We start from the raw sequence: 18,561 nt of genomic DNA on the forward strand, positions 1-18,561 counted from the left end.
AGTAACATCAGCTGCTTCCAGGCAGAGCCTTTGGCTTAGGTGCCTCCTTCTCGGTATCCGAGTTCCACTAACGCCTGCTGTATTTGCTAGTGCTTTCTGGCACAGGTACCACCTGCTTAGTAACCGGGTTCCAGTACCATCAGCTGGTCCTCACTAGTTCCATTGGCTCTTGTACCTTCGGCTACCCATCCAGGTTCCAGTACCGTCAGCTGGTTCTCAGCAGTTCCTCAGCCTTCTTGTACCTTCTGCTACATTTCCACATTCAAGCTTTTTGAAATGGTTTTTGGTAATCATTCTGGATCTCCCTGATGACGACCCTAAAGACAACGACCCTGAAGACCATCCCGAAGAAGAGGACGACCCCGAAGACGATGACCCTGAAGACGACGACCCTGAAGACCACTCCGAAGAAGACCAAGAAGATGACCCTGAAGAAGATGACCAAGAGGACAAAGAACAAGAAGACAACCACCAAGTTACAGAACAACAAGAGACAGAAGACCAAGAAGCAGAAGAACAAGAAGCTGCAGAACAAAAAGCAGAAGAACATTAAGCATAAGGCTAAAAATCAGAGCAAAAGATATTATGTAAATTATAAGCAGAAGAAGACTAAGCAGTGTATGGGGGTGAGTCCGTTCCTCCTCGTGGTGCCCCTGGAAAATGCCTGCTGCTGCAGGCCAAACTGAACGCGGACAAATCCTGTTGTAAATCTTTTGTGACAGGCAGAACGGAAGGTGTAATCTTCAAACTTTTATAGATAACAACTACAGGAATGCCTGTCACAAATAAGAATATGATGAAGAAGGAGAATATGAAGAATTAGAATATGAAGAAGAATAATAGTTGAATAAGAAGAATATGAAGAATGTAAAAAAAAAGAATAATAGATAGAAGGTGAAGAAGAAGAAGATGAATAAGGTGAAGAAGAAGTTGATGAAAAATATGCTGCTGCTGAGGATGATGAAGGAGAAAGTGTGGAAGAAGTTAAAAAGCTTAACATAGTCAATATCTTTGTAACTCCGAACGTCTTAAAAAAAATTATTTCCTGCTATTCCATTTGATTGGGCTAAACCTCTATGCCTTTAATGTCTCCTCCACCTCCCCCAATACATTCTACATTATTCTAAGTTGTTTTCCTTCATGTAGAATTAACCTACAAGGAAAGAAAGGGTTTATTTTCATTCCGATATTTGTGTCCCATTGACTTGCATTGGTTTACGGTATCGGAATCGGCGATATCTGATATTTTTGGGGTATCGGTCCGATCCAATCCGATCCGATATTTTCCGATATCGGAAGGTATCGCTCAACAACAGAAAAGAGCCATCTGAGTTTTATGGAAACAATGGTGACCATTTAGAGATGTTTCAGAACGAATGTAATAAACCTTAAGACAACATGAAGATGACCATTCTTAAAATATTTATTAATAAAAAAAAATTAAAATATTTATGTATCCAAATTTGATGAGAAAACTCCCATGCATACTGACAGCATACAATAAAAAGAACAAAACTATACATCAGATGGCTTTAAAAAAAATAACGCAGTTGCGGTGACTTCTATGAACAAGCTTCTTATAGCATTTGTGTCCATCGAAGCCAATAAAAATTATTATTTTTTTTTAGACAACAACATAATTTGGGATTGCTCACACTTCACAAATATTTTTAACCATAGTTTATAACCACTCAGACAATGGAATAAGGTCATGGATAAAGCATTGTTTTTTCGGATACACAATTATTACTGTTTTAGGGGGACTGTGCTTTCAACAAGAATGGAAAAGTGGTTTTGTTCCAACATTTAATAGAATTAGCTTTTATTATCACTTAATTTAGCTCTTGTACATTGTGCATCTAACTGATAATTTGCATAATTGAAGCAACTTCAGATTATAATGGAAAATTGAAACACATTAAACTGAACATTGTAAAAAAATAGCTTCAATATGAAACATTATTTCTATGAGAACTTTTTATTTTGTGTTTTGATTTTTTTTTCTTCGGAGATATTCTTTATACACCAAGCTTCAGGACATAATCTCCTTAATGGATTTCTTCTATTTGATAATTTATAGAGGAAACTTTCCCGTCTTCTTGCAGCAGTTACAGCATAGGGGGAAAATGCTTATTGCACACTTGTGGGATTTTTGTTTAGTTTTATCTCATTTTTCGTAATCTCATTCTGTTTTCTTTGTCCCTTTTTTTAAGCAAATTGATAAACTGGTTGAAAAAATGTTCTTGGTCTTTCTTTTTCTGGACAACACGAAAGCGTTGGTCTCTTCCATATTTCTCTGCAAATTCCTTAAAAGTGGTCCTAATGAGAACAATATAAAATGTTATTAAAAATAAGAATAAGAAAAATACATTGTTTGAGTAATATGTTTTTTTACCAAGTTATCATTAGTTAAAAAGAAAAGAAAAATACAAATTGTAAGAGAAATATGTAAAAATTATTCTGTTATAATATTGCATACTCTTAATATATGTCACAATGTTATGATCGATGGAGGTCTGGCTTTTATCATCTGGGCTGATTCTGAAAACAAACTTTTTGAGGTCCCTTTATTTGGTTACTTTCAAAAATAGTTAATTGAATGGAGCTTTGCTTCAGTTTCCTGACCAGAACATCATGGGGAGTGATGCTAGGCAGTAAAAAAGTCTAGTGCTCTACCTCTTTCTTTCTGAGGACTGATGCATGTCTTAGGTACACATGATCAAATATTATCGGATCCCTCCTTGTTCGGCTCCCTAATCAAACTTACCAAATAGCTGCAGCGGGAACCTGGATACCTGGATCGCTCCAGATAATAAGGTGTCCGGTGCTGCAGCTGCATGTGTCACGGCTGTGTGACTGTCATAACGCAAGCATGGAGAGTCTGTAAGTTGTGACTGTCACACAGCCGTGACTCATGCAACTGTGGCGCTGGACACATGATTATTGGGAGCGAACCAGGTATCTGGGTTCCCGCAGCAGCTATTTGGTATGTGCTATTAGCAAGCCAAATAAGGAGGGATCTGAAAATATTTGCTCATGTCTAGTCTTAAGTGTTGATAATCCATATATATATAAGTGATGCTATATCAGTAGTAATCTAGAGCTATCACGAGTCCTCCCATCAGTGTGTCTGGATGCAGTGAATAATATTTTTTTCTTCCAATCTAGGACAGAGGCATGCTAAGCAGTCAGTATGATGATTGACAGCTCAGCCAACCAATCGAATGCTAGGGCGTGCTGAGCTGTCCGTGTCTTGAGTGCCAGTTTAGGCATCCAATCAGGACCAGGGTGTGACAGGGCTTCATCCATGTGTCTCCTTAATAGTATATATCTGGTCATTTAGACAACTCTCTACCTTAGATTACTGACTATTGTAGCTTTGTTCAAGAGGTGTGTTTGTTCTGTGTTCTTAGTCTTCTGATCTTTGCTGGTCGACTGTGGATTTATCTTGACCATCTGTTTGCCTAGCCCTTTTGTTTCGATCTGTTATGTTCTTTGAATTTTGACTTCGGACTGTTACCTGATTATGCCTTTGTCTCACCCATCTGTCTATGACATAGGCTCCTGGCTTTTGACCTTGGACCTCTTAACTACCCAGCCTCATGCCTTGTACATGAGTAGTGACTAGCCTCACATTACAGTTGGCCTATACTTTTATCTTTTTCTCCAATATGGATCTTGTTCACACGCTTTGTGACGAGGTGACACAGATGATTCAGGATCTGGCCAAGGAATACCAGAGTCTTGAATCATTGCAATGTCAGTTGCAGGGTGAGATAATTAGTTGGATGTAAACTTCCCATAGCCCTCCAATGTCGGCAGTGGCTGTAGCATCAGTATCCTCTCATGTGCAGTTTGTTTTTTCCTAAACCAGTATTGGCCTTTCCTGATAAATTTTCAGGGAAGAAAAAACAGTTTAGGGTGTTTAGGGAGAGCTGTAGGCTATTTTTTACCCTGAGACTCCAGTCACAGGGGAATGAGTTCCAGTGGGTGGGAATAATCATGTCCTTACTGGGAGAGAATCCTTAGGCTTGAGCATTTTCTTACCCCAAGCCTCTGAACGGTTATCTGTTGATGCTTTTTTTGACATCTTGGGGTTAATCTACAGGGTGGGCTATTTATATGGATACAACTTCCTGTTTGTGGCACATTAATATATGGGAGGGAGAAAACTTTTCAAGATGAGTGATGACCATGGCGGTTATTTTGAAGTTGGCCATTTTGGATCCAACTTTATTTTTTTCAATGGGAAAAGGGTCATGTGACACATCAAAATTATTGAGAATTTCACAAGAAAAATAATTGTGTGCTTGGATTTAATGTAACTTTATTCTTTCAAGAGTTATTTACAAGTTTATGACCACTTATAAAATGTGTTCAAAGTGCTGCCCATTGTGTTGGATTGTCAATGCAATCCTCTTCTCCAACTCTTGACACACTGATGGCAACACCACAGAAGAAATGTTAGCACATTCTTCCAGTATCTGTTGTTTCAGATCCTGCACATCTCATATCTTCACAGCATAGACAATTGCCTTCAGATGACTCCAAAGATAAAAGTCTAAGGGGGTCAGATTGGGAGACCTTGGTGGCTATTCAACTGGCCCACGACAACCAATCCACTTTCCAGGAAATTGTTTATGTAGGAATGCTCATCAAGATGGTGCACCACCACATTATGGGTGTCAGGTCCCACCCTGCACAATGAACCTCACAGAATCCATGTCGCAGAGGCAAAGATCATTAACCTGACACAGGGTGGCTGCACCACTGAGGACTATATTACCGAGTTCTGGCAGTAGTCTGAGTGGTGGTCATCCCCTTTAACTTGCTAACAGCAGAAAACAGAAATCTGAAACTGATTTCAGTATAACATTGAGTGCCTATCAAATATATGCAAATCGATTGGTGCTCATTTACACTCAAACAGGAGAAATTCCCGTACATAAACTTTTTCAATAGTGTGTGAATCTTGCTAAGCTTCAATAGCAAAGAGCTTAAATAGGAGGGTGAACTGGGCGTTGTAAGGGCACCATACCATCGTGTGTGGTAGAGACGTGAGTTAAAATAATGACGTATATTATAAAAATTCAAAAACTTGCAATTCCTGTAGGATAATTAAATAAAAAAGTTTAGTTACTTTTTAAAATGTAATTACAATAATTAGAGAAATGTTCAATCTTTAAATTGTGTAATGTTCACTTCATGACACTTTACAATTTAATGAACTGCCATAATGAAAACTTAAAATAGTTAAAGTAAGTTGCTTTAAACTGCTCTAAAGAGCTTGTTTCACCTTCATAAATGTGTAAAAATTTCAAAATGCTTGTAAAAAAACTACTTTACAGTTTATTCCATAGTAAAATCCTCTCTGTTCTCAAGAGCGCAGGAACATTTAGTTTTATAATATACTGCTCTTTGCCAATGTATCTGGCAACCTCTGCATCGTGTTTTAGGTTGTCGGTTTCTTAAGCGAGGAGCGCGTGCTTCAAAGCCCTTTGCTTTAGGGCTCATACACACTTATGAGAGACTCACACGATTCTCGTGTCTCTCGCATGAAAACTTGGCACTGCCGCCAGCATTCAGATTGGAGTGTGTGGCTGCATAGAAATACATGTAGCGGCACGCTCTGGTCCCAGAACCGGTGGCAGTGCCAGGTTTTCACGCAAGAGACTCGCACAAGAATCGTGCGAGTCTGTCACAAGTGAGTATGAGCCTTTAGAGTTTGCAGTCACCATTCTGAAGTCTGGATGATCGCTGGATCTGGCCAGCTCCAGTGACGCTGTGCTTCTCCAAAGCTGCACAGAAAAAAACGCTTTGCCTAGTCACAAATGAAAGAACACATTTAAGACCATCAGGAGACTGAAAATGCTGTTTTGAACCATTAGTCTTTAGGCGCATACCTCTTCCTGGCAAGCAGGAAGCTGGGAGTCAGAGAAGCGGTGTGCTTCTAATTAAAAAACCTTACATAGCCCTTTTAAATAATTTAACCATTTACAGAAAATCACACTCTGGGCAATAGGTAAGGTAGGGCCACCCCCTTTTGCTTAGATGTAATTATGATTCAAACAATACCTCCATGCCATGCCAAAATATATTCAGGCTGGCAATAATATACTGTCAAAAAATCTGGCACAAAACGTTGGCGCCCTTCTGTAAATAATGGGAGCCGGCACCCCATTGAGCCACTTGCAGTTTCTATTGCTCTCTCTGTGGGTACATTGCGTTTGGCTTCCAGTTGCAACTAATACCTGCTACGGATGCTCCTGACTATGGTGATTTTATCATTAATATTATGCTCACCGTCTTGTGAACACACATTTAATAGGAATCCATTTAAGATCCAAAAGAGCTGACTTTTTTTGTTGAGCAGAGGCAAATGTTCCAGCTCACCAAAAGAAACCAGACTGTTCATCGCTGTTTGGTGGTTTCACTTGTCTTCTTGGATTTTCACCCTAAGGGCTTTTAGAAAATGGGAGTTGTAAGGAAAACACCCGACATACGGATATCAACCTGCCATCATCAGTCACACGCTGGGAACATATATGTAAACCTCCGATCCATCACTGCCAGGATCCCCCAATATCACCAGAATTGTATGCTGCCACCAGTTCCTCGTTAGATATAAGCCCAGTTCTTTAACAACAAGCTTATACCAACCCCAGGTAGTGTATAAGTACTAGCCGGGCTCACTGATATGGGAAATCTAGTTTCGAGATGAAAGAGAAGCCCAAAATTAATTGACATTTTAATTGCCAAAAGGCACGCTAGATACTCCAAATACATAAAGATATTTCAGATATTAAAGTCAGAGGTGTAGATAAAAATTAGGGTATGGGTTGAGATAGCAGTTAGATGTATGCATCAAGTTACCGTGTCTTATAGCAGGTGGGTCCGAGGGAAGCGCTCAACACCACAGGTACTTCCTTAGTTCCTGGTCTGTCTCCACACGCAAAGTGACGTGGCTTCCATGGCAGAACAAAGACGGGGCTAAAAGTGTATAGCTAGCTTTTAACCCATTGCGCACCCCCTCCAATATTTACCACCGCTCCTCTGGGTTGGACTGAATTCTCCTCCCTTGATCTCCTGGCCGAAATAATTCCCAATATCTAGGATAGGTCATAACATCTCAACAGGCTCGTTGGGGCTGGACCGATACAGAGTCCAAACTTGGGTCGGCTAAGTGGTTCTGGGGAACCAGTCTCAATAGCTCAGCATCCGGGTTAGCTAGAGCAATATGAGATGCAGGGGTGTGTGCAGGGGGCTCTCAGGGTTCTAGTGATACATTGGACTTAACCCTGAGATGCATGGTACATTCATAATCCATCTCTAGATGTCAGTACCAAAGAGTCTTGCGTTCTCCCTTGAAGTAAGCAGTCTTAATAATAATAATAAATTTTATTTCTATAGCGCCGACATATTCCGCAGCACTTTACATTTCAGAGGGGATTTGTACAGACAATAGACATTACAGCATAACAATAATCACATACAGTAGATTATAACAAAATACCAAGAGGAATGAGGGCCCTGCTCGCAAGCTTACAGTCTATGAGTCTTGCACAAAAGACAGCAGGGGGTCCTAGCTCTGCTCCTCCTTGCCTCCTTTAACACTTGGCCTCTAATACACTTGCCATTTGGCAAATGTTCTGCTCTTTTGGGAACTGTGTATTTCTACCAAGGGTGGGGCCACCATTTGGGAGTGGAGAGAGATCTTTGGATAACCTATGGAACCTGAATTCATAACTCCAAAATGGAGTCTCCCTCGTCCCTCACAGGAGTCATAATCCATTGTCTAGTTTGCAACCTGCTAAAACTGATGCCATCCAATTGGAGTTTTGCTTAATTCCATTTTTTTTTATTTATTTCCTCAATATGTGTTTTATGACTGAACACAGGCCCAAACAAGATAAAAAAAATCAATGTGTGTTAAATTATGGATATAAATAGGCTTTTTCACCCAAGGTAAAGATTAGCCACTTCTCTATTCCATGCAACACAGGACAGCGTCCCTTTCTCAAGACAAATGCTGATCCCAAAGGTTGGACTTAAAGGGAGCGTGTCAAGTGAAAAAACAATATTATTCTGGAGATATGGAATCAATATGTAATTTAAAAACAAACTGAGTGCCCTGCTGCTGGGAGAAAATTAACTCTAATCCTTCCATCAACATTTGGGGTTAAGTCACTCCTCTGCGTATAGAGAGCGGTGGCTGTAACCTTGCCCACAACACTGACTGACAGCTGCTCAACATTAGCGCCAACTGTCAGTTAGTGCCGGGAGTGAGGTTACAGTCTTCCCTCTCTATACACTGAGCAGTGACTGAACCCGCATCAGCACCATCCTCCTTGCCAGGCGGAATAAAGTTCTTTTTCTCCTGGCAGTGAGCCTCTCGGTGACGGCACCAGGCAGGTTCAGAACACTATTAACCTTCAGATTAACCCAATTTATGCAGGTAAATAGCACTTTTTCAAGTGACAGGTTCCCTTTTAGACATTCATGGCATATCTACTCTTAGATGAGAATACCTCTTTATTGCGATCTTCAAAAAAAAATTGGATACTCCAAACTTTATAAAGTATTCCTTCGGCAGCCCCACAAAAGAAAAGAGTCAGGTCGAATTAAATCAATGGTCAATGGTCTGTGCATATAATGCACAAATATACTGTGTTATCCACAGCGAGAGGTGATCTATTATAGCGAGTGCAGCAAGTAATATATTATTGTCTACTTCTTTCATACCATATATTATATAATGCTCATTTAATTGTAAATCTGAATTTAGTAGAGCAATGCATAATGACAAACACTATTAAATCATGTACAATTGACTTTTTAGAGTTGCCAGTAATACCTTGGAGACAGTTTAGATTCTTCTAGAAGCTTTTTAAATTCTTCTTTGGCGAGCATTAATTTACTTCTCTTTTCTTTATATTCTTCTTTAATTCGAGTTTTTACAAACTGATCGAACACCTAAAAGTGAAGCCATTTATATGTTATATCGGGGCAATATATGAGGATTTTTTTTTCTACATCATCCTTTTAAGATTCTCACCAAAGCTTCTCCTACTATACAAATACACGACTCTTGATTATTTAATCTTGAAATGCATAGATTATACAGCATGTACATGTATTAGTAAACTCGATGTGAGACCAAGCTGAAGAGAAATCCAGAAACCAGGGCCCCAATCGTCCTCCTTTGGTAACTTTATTAGCACAGAAAAATCACAATGTTTCATCCGTACAGGGCATTTATCAAGCCGTAAAAAAAGAGCTATTTGAATATCTCTTTTATGGCTTGATAAAGGCCTTGCATGGTCGAAAAGTTGTGATTTTTCTGTACTGATAGTTCCTAAAGGAGGATGATTGGGGCCCTGGTTCCTTGATTTCTCTGTATTGTTACAACCTTGAGGAGGGTTGCACCAAGTGTGCATGGTTGACAGAGTAGTGCACTGGATTATTCTGCCAGTATAAGTGAGACCTACCTGGAGTTCATTTATTTAGACATGTATGTTTCACTGGAGATACAGTAAGTGAACTACCTTGTAATGAATCAAATTTTCATTCATTTTGAATTTTTCCCAAATTGAAGCTTCTGGCAAATCTAAAAGTTTTGTTATTCGATTCATAAGACTACAGCAAAATAACATCCAGTTGGCCTCTATTTTGCTGTCTTATTTTGAAAGCTGGGAAGGGGATAAAATACATTTTGTTCATCTCTCCCAGGCCCTAACCATTCACAGCCACTCACTGGTCCTTCAGCCCATGTTTTTGGTTCTTCTGGTGCTTCCTTATGAGTAAGAACAATGATTAGCATCACTTGGTCTTGTGGCAGGCAATGTATGTCATTAACCCTGTGTCATGGGGGTTGCCACATGTCATTGACGTCAATGATGGGCATTTCATGGGCATTTTAGGGTCTGAAGAGAACAAAATTAGATTTTTTATGCCAATTAGGCCTCTTTCATTTCAGAACAATTTTCTTTTATTTGGATTAAATCAAATCGAATATTCTGGCCAAATTGAACAAATCTGGCCAAAACGAACTTAGTTAGGGAAAATGAATCATATCTACATTTTAACTTGAGTAGCAAAGACCCTGGGGCATAGTAACTTTGTTGTGTTAGGTTCCTATTGCACATCAGGAAAAATGATTCTGAAGACCCAACCTCTATTTATTCCAGAATATCTACATGTCCACTTACAATTACGTTACAATCTTTGCTGCTATCACTGCATACACAGATGTATCATCAATAAGATCTTAATAGTTATTTGTAAATCATCTTAAAAAATAAACTAAAGAGGCATGTTTTTACAAAATAGTATTGGGCGCCGCACGTGCACTTTCATGTTGGCAGATGCTACATATGTAGAAAGATTTTTGCTCTCCTACATATAAAGTCTCACTTTTTGATGTCAATCTCAAACCTGTAAAAAGACCATACATTAAGAAATCAAAAATAGAACATAAAACACAATCTGTAATCTTGATGACATCAAGAAGTCTAGTCATATTTGTTGCCACTTTGTTTCTGATTCTATTAACTAATCACACACCCCTGTTAGTATGCCAGGTTTTGTCATGTTAAGAAATTGTACCAAGAATAATTATTTCAGAATTTTTTACACCTTTAATGTCACTCATAATCTGTACAAGTCATTTGAAAAATAAACTGAAATCTTTTTGGGCAGAAAAATAAAAATATAGAACTAATATAAGGTGGCTGTGTAAAAATGCACAACCTTAAACTAATATTTTGCTGAAATACACTTAGAATTTATGACATAGTTTAGTCTTTTGAGTAGGATTCTAATGGCATGGCACATCTGGAATTGGTAATCATCCACTCTTCCTTGCAGTAGTTTCAAATCAGTCAGATTACAAGGGCATCTTCTCTGTATGACCCTCTTTCAATTTGATTCAGATCTGGGCTCCGATTGGTCCATTCCAAATCTTTGATTTTCTTCTGCCAAAGATTTAAAGGTATTCTTAAAGTCTTTGTCATACTTGTCATTTTTCTTCATCTTTAGCTTTGTATCAAAGGCTGGAAGGATTTTTTTGCCAAATTGACTGATATTTCGAAAAGTTCATAATTCTGTTCACCTTGACTAAAGCCTCAGTTCCAGCTGCTGAAAAACAGCCCAAAAACATGATGCTGCTTCCACCATGCTTCACCGTGGGTATGTTGTTCTGGTTTGCACAATGTTGACTTTTGCTGAACACGACTCTTGGAAATTTGGTCAAAAAGTTGAACCTTGGCCTCATTAAACCTTAACATTGATTTCCCACATGTTTTTGGCAGACAATGTAAGTTTTAGTAATACATAACTGGGCTTGGAATTTTACTTTGAAAGAAAAGACTTCCATATAGCCACTCCACCCCACAAGCCAGACATATGATGAAAACAGGAGATTATTGTCATATGCAGTACACAACCAGTACATGCAAGAAATTCCTGCAGCTCTTTTAATGTTTCTGTAGGTCTCTTGCCAGCTTTCAAGACAAATTTTCTTGTCTTTTCATCAAATTTTGAGGGACAAAAAAGGCCTAGGTGATGTTAATGTTCTGCTAAATTTAAGCCACCTCTTGCTGACCATCTCCACAGTGTTCCATGGTGTATCTAATGCCATGTAAAAAAATTTGCACCTTTCTCCTCACTGATAACTTAAGAATGAGATCCCTTTGCTGTGGTGAAAGCTAGTTATGAACCATGGCTTTTTCTGTAAAACACAACTAAGAAAATTTCAAGAAAATACTATTAGAACAACAGCAAAACTTTATATGGAGTTAATCAGAACCACTGCGAATGATGAAGGCTGTGCACTGACTACAGTGGAACATGACTGTAAATGGGATTGGCTAATTGGAAAACATACACATACCCAATAACCGAGGGTATTACCTCTTATACGACCAGATTACTTTAGCTTTGTTATTTTTATTTCTCCCTCAAAATGATTTCAGTTTGTTATTTAATGGAATTGTACAGATTATGCGTGACATTTAAAGTGGAAATACTTGTGAAATTATTCATGGTATGATTTTTTTTTAACTTCTCAAAAGCCTGGCTTTGGAACAGTGGTGTGTTGATTGGTTATATCCACTGTACATACTATGGCATTTTGGGTTGAATGTTATAGGGAATTGCCGGTTGTCACACAATTATTGTAAATATTAATTCATCCTGATAGATGATGCAACAAATGACAATTTTTCCAATTAGAATATATTTTTAAAAAGTCTCCTGTGTCTAGATATTTGTCTTTTTATGGTGTCCCCTGTTGTTTTTTGTACACAACTGCAAGCGTTTTCAAGTAAAGTAATACTTTTCATGAGATGTCACACGGCGGCTGTTTATTTAGTACACAAAACTTGCCTGTTTTCGCTCTTCAGAGTTTAGCAAGAGATACCGAGGATCAAACACGATTTTATGCAGCTCCTTTTCCCATGTGGAGAATGCAGACACCTGCGGAGAATTCAAAACAGTTTGTTCCATTATAAACATTTTTCTCATTCCGTCTTGCTTTAGTCTGCTGACACTTTAATGGACTTGAGAATCAGCTAATTAAATAATTCTGCTATAAGAACTGGAGGACTCATCGACTGTTATCGAGGACATGTAAATATTGAGGATGAAATGAGTCTATATAGCACATCGTTATATAAAAATATGAAAATTATTTTAATTGGTTTTGATAAAACAATGTATAATGTTCCAGCCTCTTTTCTCATCTGCTCTTCCATGATTTTGACAGCACAAACACATAGAAGAAAACTCTCGCTATTTCCATATAATTGAAGTAGCCACCCTATAAGTCAGTGTCAAGCCCTCTCAATAAGTCTTCCAGCATAACCAGAGATATTAACCAATCCAGACACCATCTACAAGGTATATGCCCTTCAGCAGTTCTTGGTCTGGCTGGCTGAACAAGGTGTCTTTCAAACGTGGCCAAATTGCTTCAAAAGTATCTCAATCAATTGACCAAACTCTTCTTTGCACTGATGAGAAGCAAATACCCAGATTACCCAGAAACAGCTCAACAGCTCCATGTAGATGGGTATCTCATGCTAAAATCCCAGATTTTGTTGCCAGACACATTAAAGGCTGACTTTTAGGCTAGTTACCTCTAGAGGAACTAGATATATAACTCTCTTTCTGAAGCACAAAAACTGATTTGTTTTTTCTTTCTATGGAGCATTGCTGATTATACTCTATATCAAGCTGGTCTCTTTAGTAAAAGCTAGTGTCCTGTAAAATTTTTGCATAAGGAAAAGTTACAGATACAGCTCTGATACACTACACTACAAAATATGTCTACAGGAAAGAAATTGTGAACTTCAAAGGGACAAAGAGGGGGTTTGGGAAGAGGGCATGTTGTGCGATCAATTTGGAAAATCTTGGTGTGTCTTAGATACTTTTATAGCATTCCTTATTTATACGATATTAAGAGATGAGCAGCCTGAATGGGGGTTTGCCATTTTGACTGTTAGGGACTAAGTGTGCCAACACAGCTCTTCTAATGTGAATTTCTCCACTAGTCTATTTTCTTAATCAGTAGCAGTCATTGCCTTTTGCTAATTCCCAGTACAGATCTCATTAGTAGAGATAGGCGAACCCGAACAGTAAAGTTTGGGGTCCGTACCGAACACCTACTGTTCAGGCACAGACCCCAAACATGGACTTCAACATGAAGTTGTTTTACTGTTCTGACTTGGCACCCCAAACACCAGCTGTTTGCCATGCTATAATGTGCATGACAGCAAGGTAAACACTGCCTCTGATCGGCGGTAAAATAATTACTGCCGGTCAGAGATCTGCGGTTCCCACACTGTCAAATGGCTTTAAATGTTTTTTAACCTAAAGTAATGAAAAATTTCACAATATTTGGCCTCCTAGAAGCAACAGGTTTATATGGTCACCAATGATGTAAGCTGATCCAATTATAAATTAACTAAATCAATTAGCTATACGGGTGCCCCTACCCCTCTCTCAAGAAGCATGTTCCTAAAGCATGTCATCCGTTCTTCCAAAGGGGGCAATAATTTTAAGGCTGTTGATTTTTCATCATCCTCTTTCCCTTGTTCAATGGCATGGGAATCATCTGTCCTTTAAGAAAAGAAGGAAAAAGAATACTTGATCATAGCGTTAGCTTACATTTATCATACATTATTTATACACTTTATTTTAGGATAAGGTCAATTGGATACATAAATATAAATTGTTTGTCCCATTAGGGCTACCCATTTTTCTTTCCCAGAGATTATCAATTTCTTGGGCTAAGAATTATTGTCCCTATCTGATTTCTCATTGAGATTCTCATTATTTGCCTTAATACTACACTAATCATGTTCTAATACAATATTGTTTGAAAATATGCATATTTGACCATTATTTTCTATGTTACGTTTGAAAATCAAACTTTTATTACATTGCAAATCGGAGTATGCTGTAATCTCACTTTACTCAAGTGACACAAGGTTCATCCTGGTCAATTAGCACCTCTGTTCTTCTCTTCAAAAGCTTGTGTGCACTCTTCAGTTGGTCGTGCGTAATCAGCCATGAAATCTGGCACATGTGCTGACAGGCTCATTATCGATGTATGTACAGAACAAGAAGATGACATACCGAAGGATAAAGCTTGTTCTGTCCATCCGCCTATACTGGAGCTGTTTGTGAAAGTGCAGGATTTCCGAACAGACAGGATTGGCCTAACTGAAGCCGGCTTTGTCAATCAATCAGAGCAGAAGAGCTGAGTAGGCAGAATAGTATGACCAAGGGAAGGTGCACCGGACTGCCCACTGTGTACTAAGCAGCTAGCAAATCAGATAAAATATTGACTTTGGGGAAAATAGGCAAATAGGAATGGTCAGAGAGGCCCAGCGTGTGCGCACTGCAGTACTTTCCTCTGCCCTCAATAGAGCGGATAAGCATGCCTGCGCAGAAACGCAATGCCAGGGAGCCATGAAGCAAGCAGGAGGGCGGCATCGCAAGAAGATGGGAGGCGCCAGACCAGGAGCTGCAACACCAATCAGACCAGACCGCCCTGCAGGTGAGTATAATAAAACTTATTTTTCTTTTTTTGCAGGTTGGATCAGGGGCTTATCTACAGCATTATAGAATGCTGTAGATAAGCCCTGAAAGGTGATGGCCATATCTCATATCTGCCAAAACTGCTGACAGGTTCCCTTTAAATAGAGTTACTCTATTGTGTGTGTTTTCCCCACAGCTCGTACTACTTTATAAAGTTTTGAAGACTTGTCGAGAAGTAGAATTAAAGTCTGATTTCTTCCCGCTATGGCACAACCTCCACCCATGTTTGAGATGTTGGCCATTACTTGGGTATTACACAGAGTTGGGATGTTGATGGTTCTCTCCAGTTCTCGATAACCAGTTGCTAAAACAACAGCACATTCAGGTGAATTAGAAAAAGCTGAATTTCGACCCAGTTCCTTGGGATTTATTTCTATTCAACTAAATCAAGTGCTAAAAGGTACAAGGAGAGCCTTCAAGCCTCATGCCCAGCCATTTGATACTTATGTTAAGCATTTTGACTTGGAAATTGGATTATTAAATTATTAGTGAAAGACTAAAATACCAGGACAAACTATATGACATAGATCCTGCATGCAAAGTTGGAAAGCTTGTGCTAAAAATTTGAACCCACCTTTGGTATCGTTCTTTATCCCCAATCATAAATGGGAAAGATAACCCTTTTAAACAATAAAGGACCTCCTCTAAATCAAACACACTTTGACTATCAGTATGTGGCACATCAAAGATTATTTTGTTGGCCTTCTTTAGAAAGTGATGTTCTTTTATTGATTATAATGTTTTGTATCAACTGGCCAAGTGAAATCCTTTTACTAGACTGTATGTGGCACTTTAAGAGTTGGCAAAGCATTATGAGGTGGAGCAGTATTTTTATGTAATCCATAAAAGGTTGAAGCTTTAGTGGGCTCCAGAGGTCCGGCTTAGCTCCCCTGCTCACTTTTCTTGAATAGAAATGAGGAATTACTTCAGCTTCACTTTCCATATATTATTCATGGATTTGCAGCCACAAAAGAATGATACAGTATATGATGTACTGTGCTCTGATTCAGAAAACAAGCTTTATTCAACCATAAGCCCATTTATCAAGTGCAGCTGTCACTAGAACGCCTTACTGGGAAATTTATGTCCATAAAAATTGGCAAATCAATAATTCTGCTTTTTATGTTATTATTTACAATTGTTAGGCTGGAATTCCCATGAAAGTTAAACGGAACAGATTGGCTGCTTACATGTGGTGCAATATGCAAGTGCAGAAACAGAAAATAAATATTACTCAATTATAGTGAGCTTTAAACAGTCACTGTTGTTTCAACAAACTTTAGATAAATCAATAGCAGAAGTGAATAAAATAAACTTATCAGAGAAACTTGCTTCATTTTCCACTTATGAGCCACTTTTCCTTTGGCTCCAAAACGCATTCAATCTGAAAACTGTTAGAATCAGACTTAGTTATGACAAGATGGATTGTTTGCTCACTGAATGATCATATTACAGTCGCCTACTGAAGTTCATGGAGAGAGGAGAAGAATTCACTGCTACACAGCTAAGTACTGCTCCATAATGTCATCGATAATGCTGCTACTCCTGCATACGTGATACATATAGACTAAAGTGTAGGTTCTCAATATGTCTCTATGTGCTGCATATAGGAAGCATCAGAGGAGCTGGTTTCCAGTAGAGATGAGGAAAATTTAATTAAACTCAAATTTCACAAAAAATTCACATTCACCAGATGTCAACCGGCCACTTTTTTGCTGGTTTCAAAAGGGATGAAGATGTTAAAAAAATAAATAAAAACTACTCATGGGGGCCTAATCTGTCCTCTTCTGTCCAGTCGATAATGTGATCTTCACTGGGCCATCTCTGGTGTCTTCTGATGCCAGACATCTTTGGTGTCTACTACGCTGACTACTCCACTCAATGACATGACATGTGCCTGTCCACATTGCAATGTCATGGCCTAGTCAGTGTAGGAGATGACAAAGACATCAGAAGACCCCAGCTGGAAGAAGCCAAAGATGGACCAAAGTAGACTGCATCAATAACTGGACCGAAAAAATGACCAGATTGGAGCAGAGCTGCTTGGAAAGACTCGTGAAATGTAGGTGAGAATTTCCTGGGAAAAGTTGAGCAGAGCTGATGAATTAGAATATTGTCAGATTCACTCATCTGTAGTCTTCACCCATTAACTAAGAAAAAGTACTGAAAATTTGAAGAAGAGCCTGCAGAGGGAAAAAAGGATGAAAAATGTAGGCAGGAAGTCATAATGGTCAAAAATTGTGCACATCATGGCATATTCTGAAAGATCACCTGAAATGACAGGTTCGCTTTAAGCCAAACATTTGTGATAAATTGGTCAATTTTAAAATCTCTTCTTGCCAGCACAGGAAAATTCTTGATCATATCCAGGCGGTGAAATATCTTTTTTTTTCACCTCACCTAGCTCACAGATGAAAGTTTTATAAAACCTAAAACTGGTAATCTCTAAAGGTACTCGTCACACTTAGCGATGCACCAGTGATCCCGACCAGCGATATGACGCGGTCAGGATCGCTGGTGCATCGCTAAGTGGTTGCTAGTGAGCTGCCACACAGGCAGATCTCACCAGCGACATCGCTGGGGACGTGGGTCGCTACTTACCTGTCACACTAGGCGATCCTGCGTCCTCCCGCCCGGCTCCACGCTCGTCGCTCGTCTCTCCACAGGAAGCCCAGCAGAAAGCTGACGACAAGAAACAGTCCAGCCTGTTCTCGCGCGATCAGCGGTAAGCAGCGGGGGAGCGGGTCATAAGTAAGTATCACACACAGCGATATCGCTAGCAATATCGCTATAACGTCACAAGTTATAGAGATATTGCTAGAGATATCGCTTAGTGTGACAGGCCCTTTAGGCGCTTAATATATCAGTTGCAAACTTATCTGTCAATAAAAGTAAAAAGATCTTGAGTCCAGACTGTAAGGCTCAAAGGATTGTTTAGACTTCAAGAAAACTCACATCTGTGAAAGCATTAGATTTTTATACCACCATGTTTTACATGCAAAATGGCAATGAAATGAAACTCAAATGGGGGAGTCTTTACTGGCCTCAAAAAGTGCTTTTTTGGGACTTTTTTAAAGATGTGCAACTTTATTTTTGGTGTTGAAACATTAGAAAAACTAGTTAAAGTCCAAAATAAAAGAGCATTTTTTATTTTGTGCCAAATTCATGGACTGTGTGTGCCATTTTGAAGAATTTAGGGCAAAAAACTCAGCAAATACCACAAGATAAAAAAGTCACTTCAATAAAATATAAATGATGAATTGGGTCTATTGTATACTGTTCAAAAATATAAAGGGATAACTTAAACAACATTATAAAACTCTAAGTCAATCACACTTCTGTGAAATCAGCCAGTCCAGTTATGAAGCAACACTGATTGTGAATCCATTTCTCCTGCTGTTGTGAAAATGGAACAGACAACAGGTAGAAATGATAAGCAATTAGCAAGACAACCCCTATAAA

At 38.9% G+C, this 18,561-nt stretch overlaps 1 protein-coding gene across 1 annotated transcript in view; it reads right to left on the reverse strand.

Moving 5' to 3' along the window:
- Positions 1–1,399: 1,399 nt before the first annotated feature.
- Positions 1,400–18,561, reverse strand: part of TCERG1L (transcription elongation regulator 1 like) — a 333,546-nt gene continuing 316,384 nt past the window's right edge. The window contains exons 10-13 of the mRNA XM_073546380.1: positions 13,992–14,115; positions 12,385–12,474; positions 8,855–8,973; positions 1,400–2,319 (exon numbers count right to left, since the gene is read on the reverse strand). Coding sequence (XP_073402481.1) covers positions 2,163–2,319; positions 8,855–8,973; positions 12,385–12,474; positions 13,992–14,115 — 490 coding nt within the window. The 3' untranslated portion in view covers positions 1,400–2,162. The remainder of the gene's footprint in view (positions 2,320–8,854; positions 8,974–12,384; positions 12,475–13,991; positions 14,116–18,561) is intronic.

This window comes from Dendrobates tinctorius, unplaced genomic scaffold, assembly GCF_039654945.1.
Source record: "Dendrobates tinctorius isolate UK_male_01 unplaced genomic scaffold, ASM3965494v1 ptg000147l, whole genome shotgun sequence".
In the NCBI taxonomy this organism is placed as follows: Eukaryota; Metazoa; Chordata; class Amphibia; order Anura; family Dendrobatidae; genus Dendrobates; species Dendrobates tinctorius.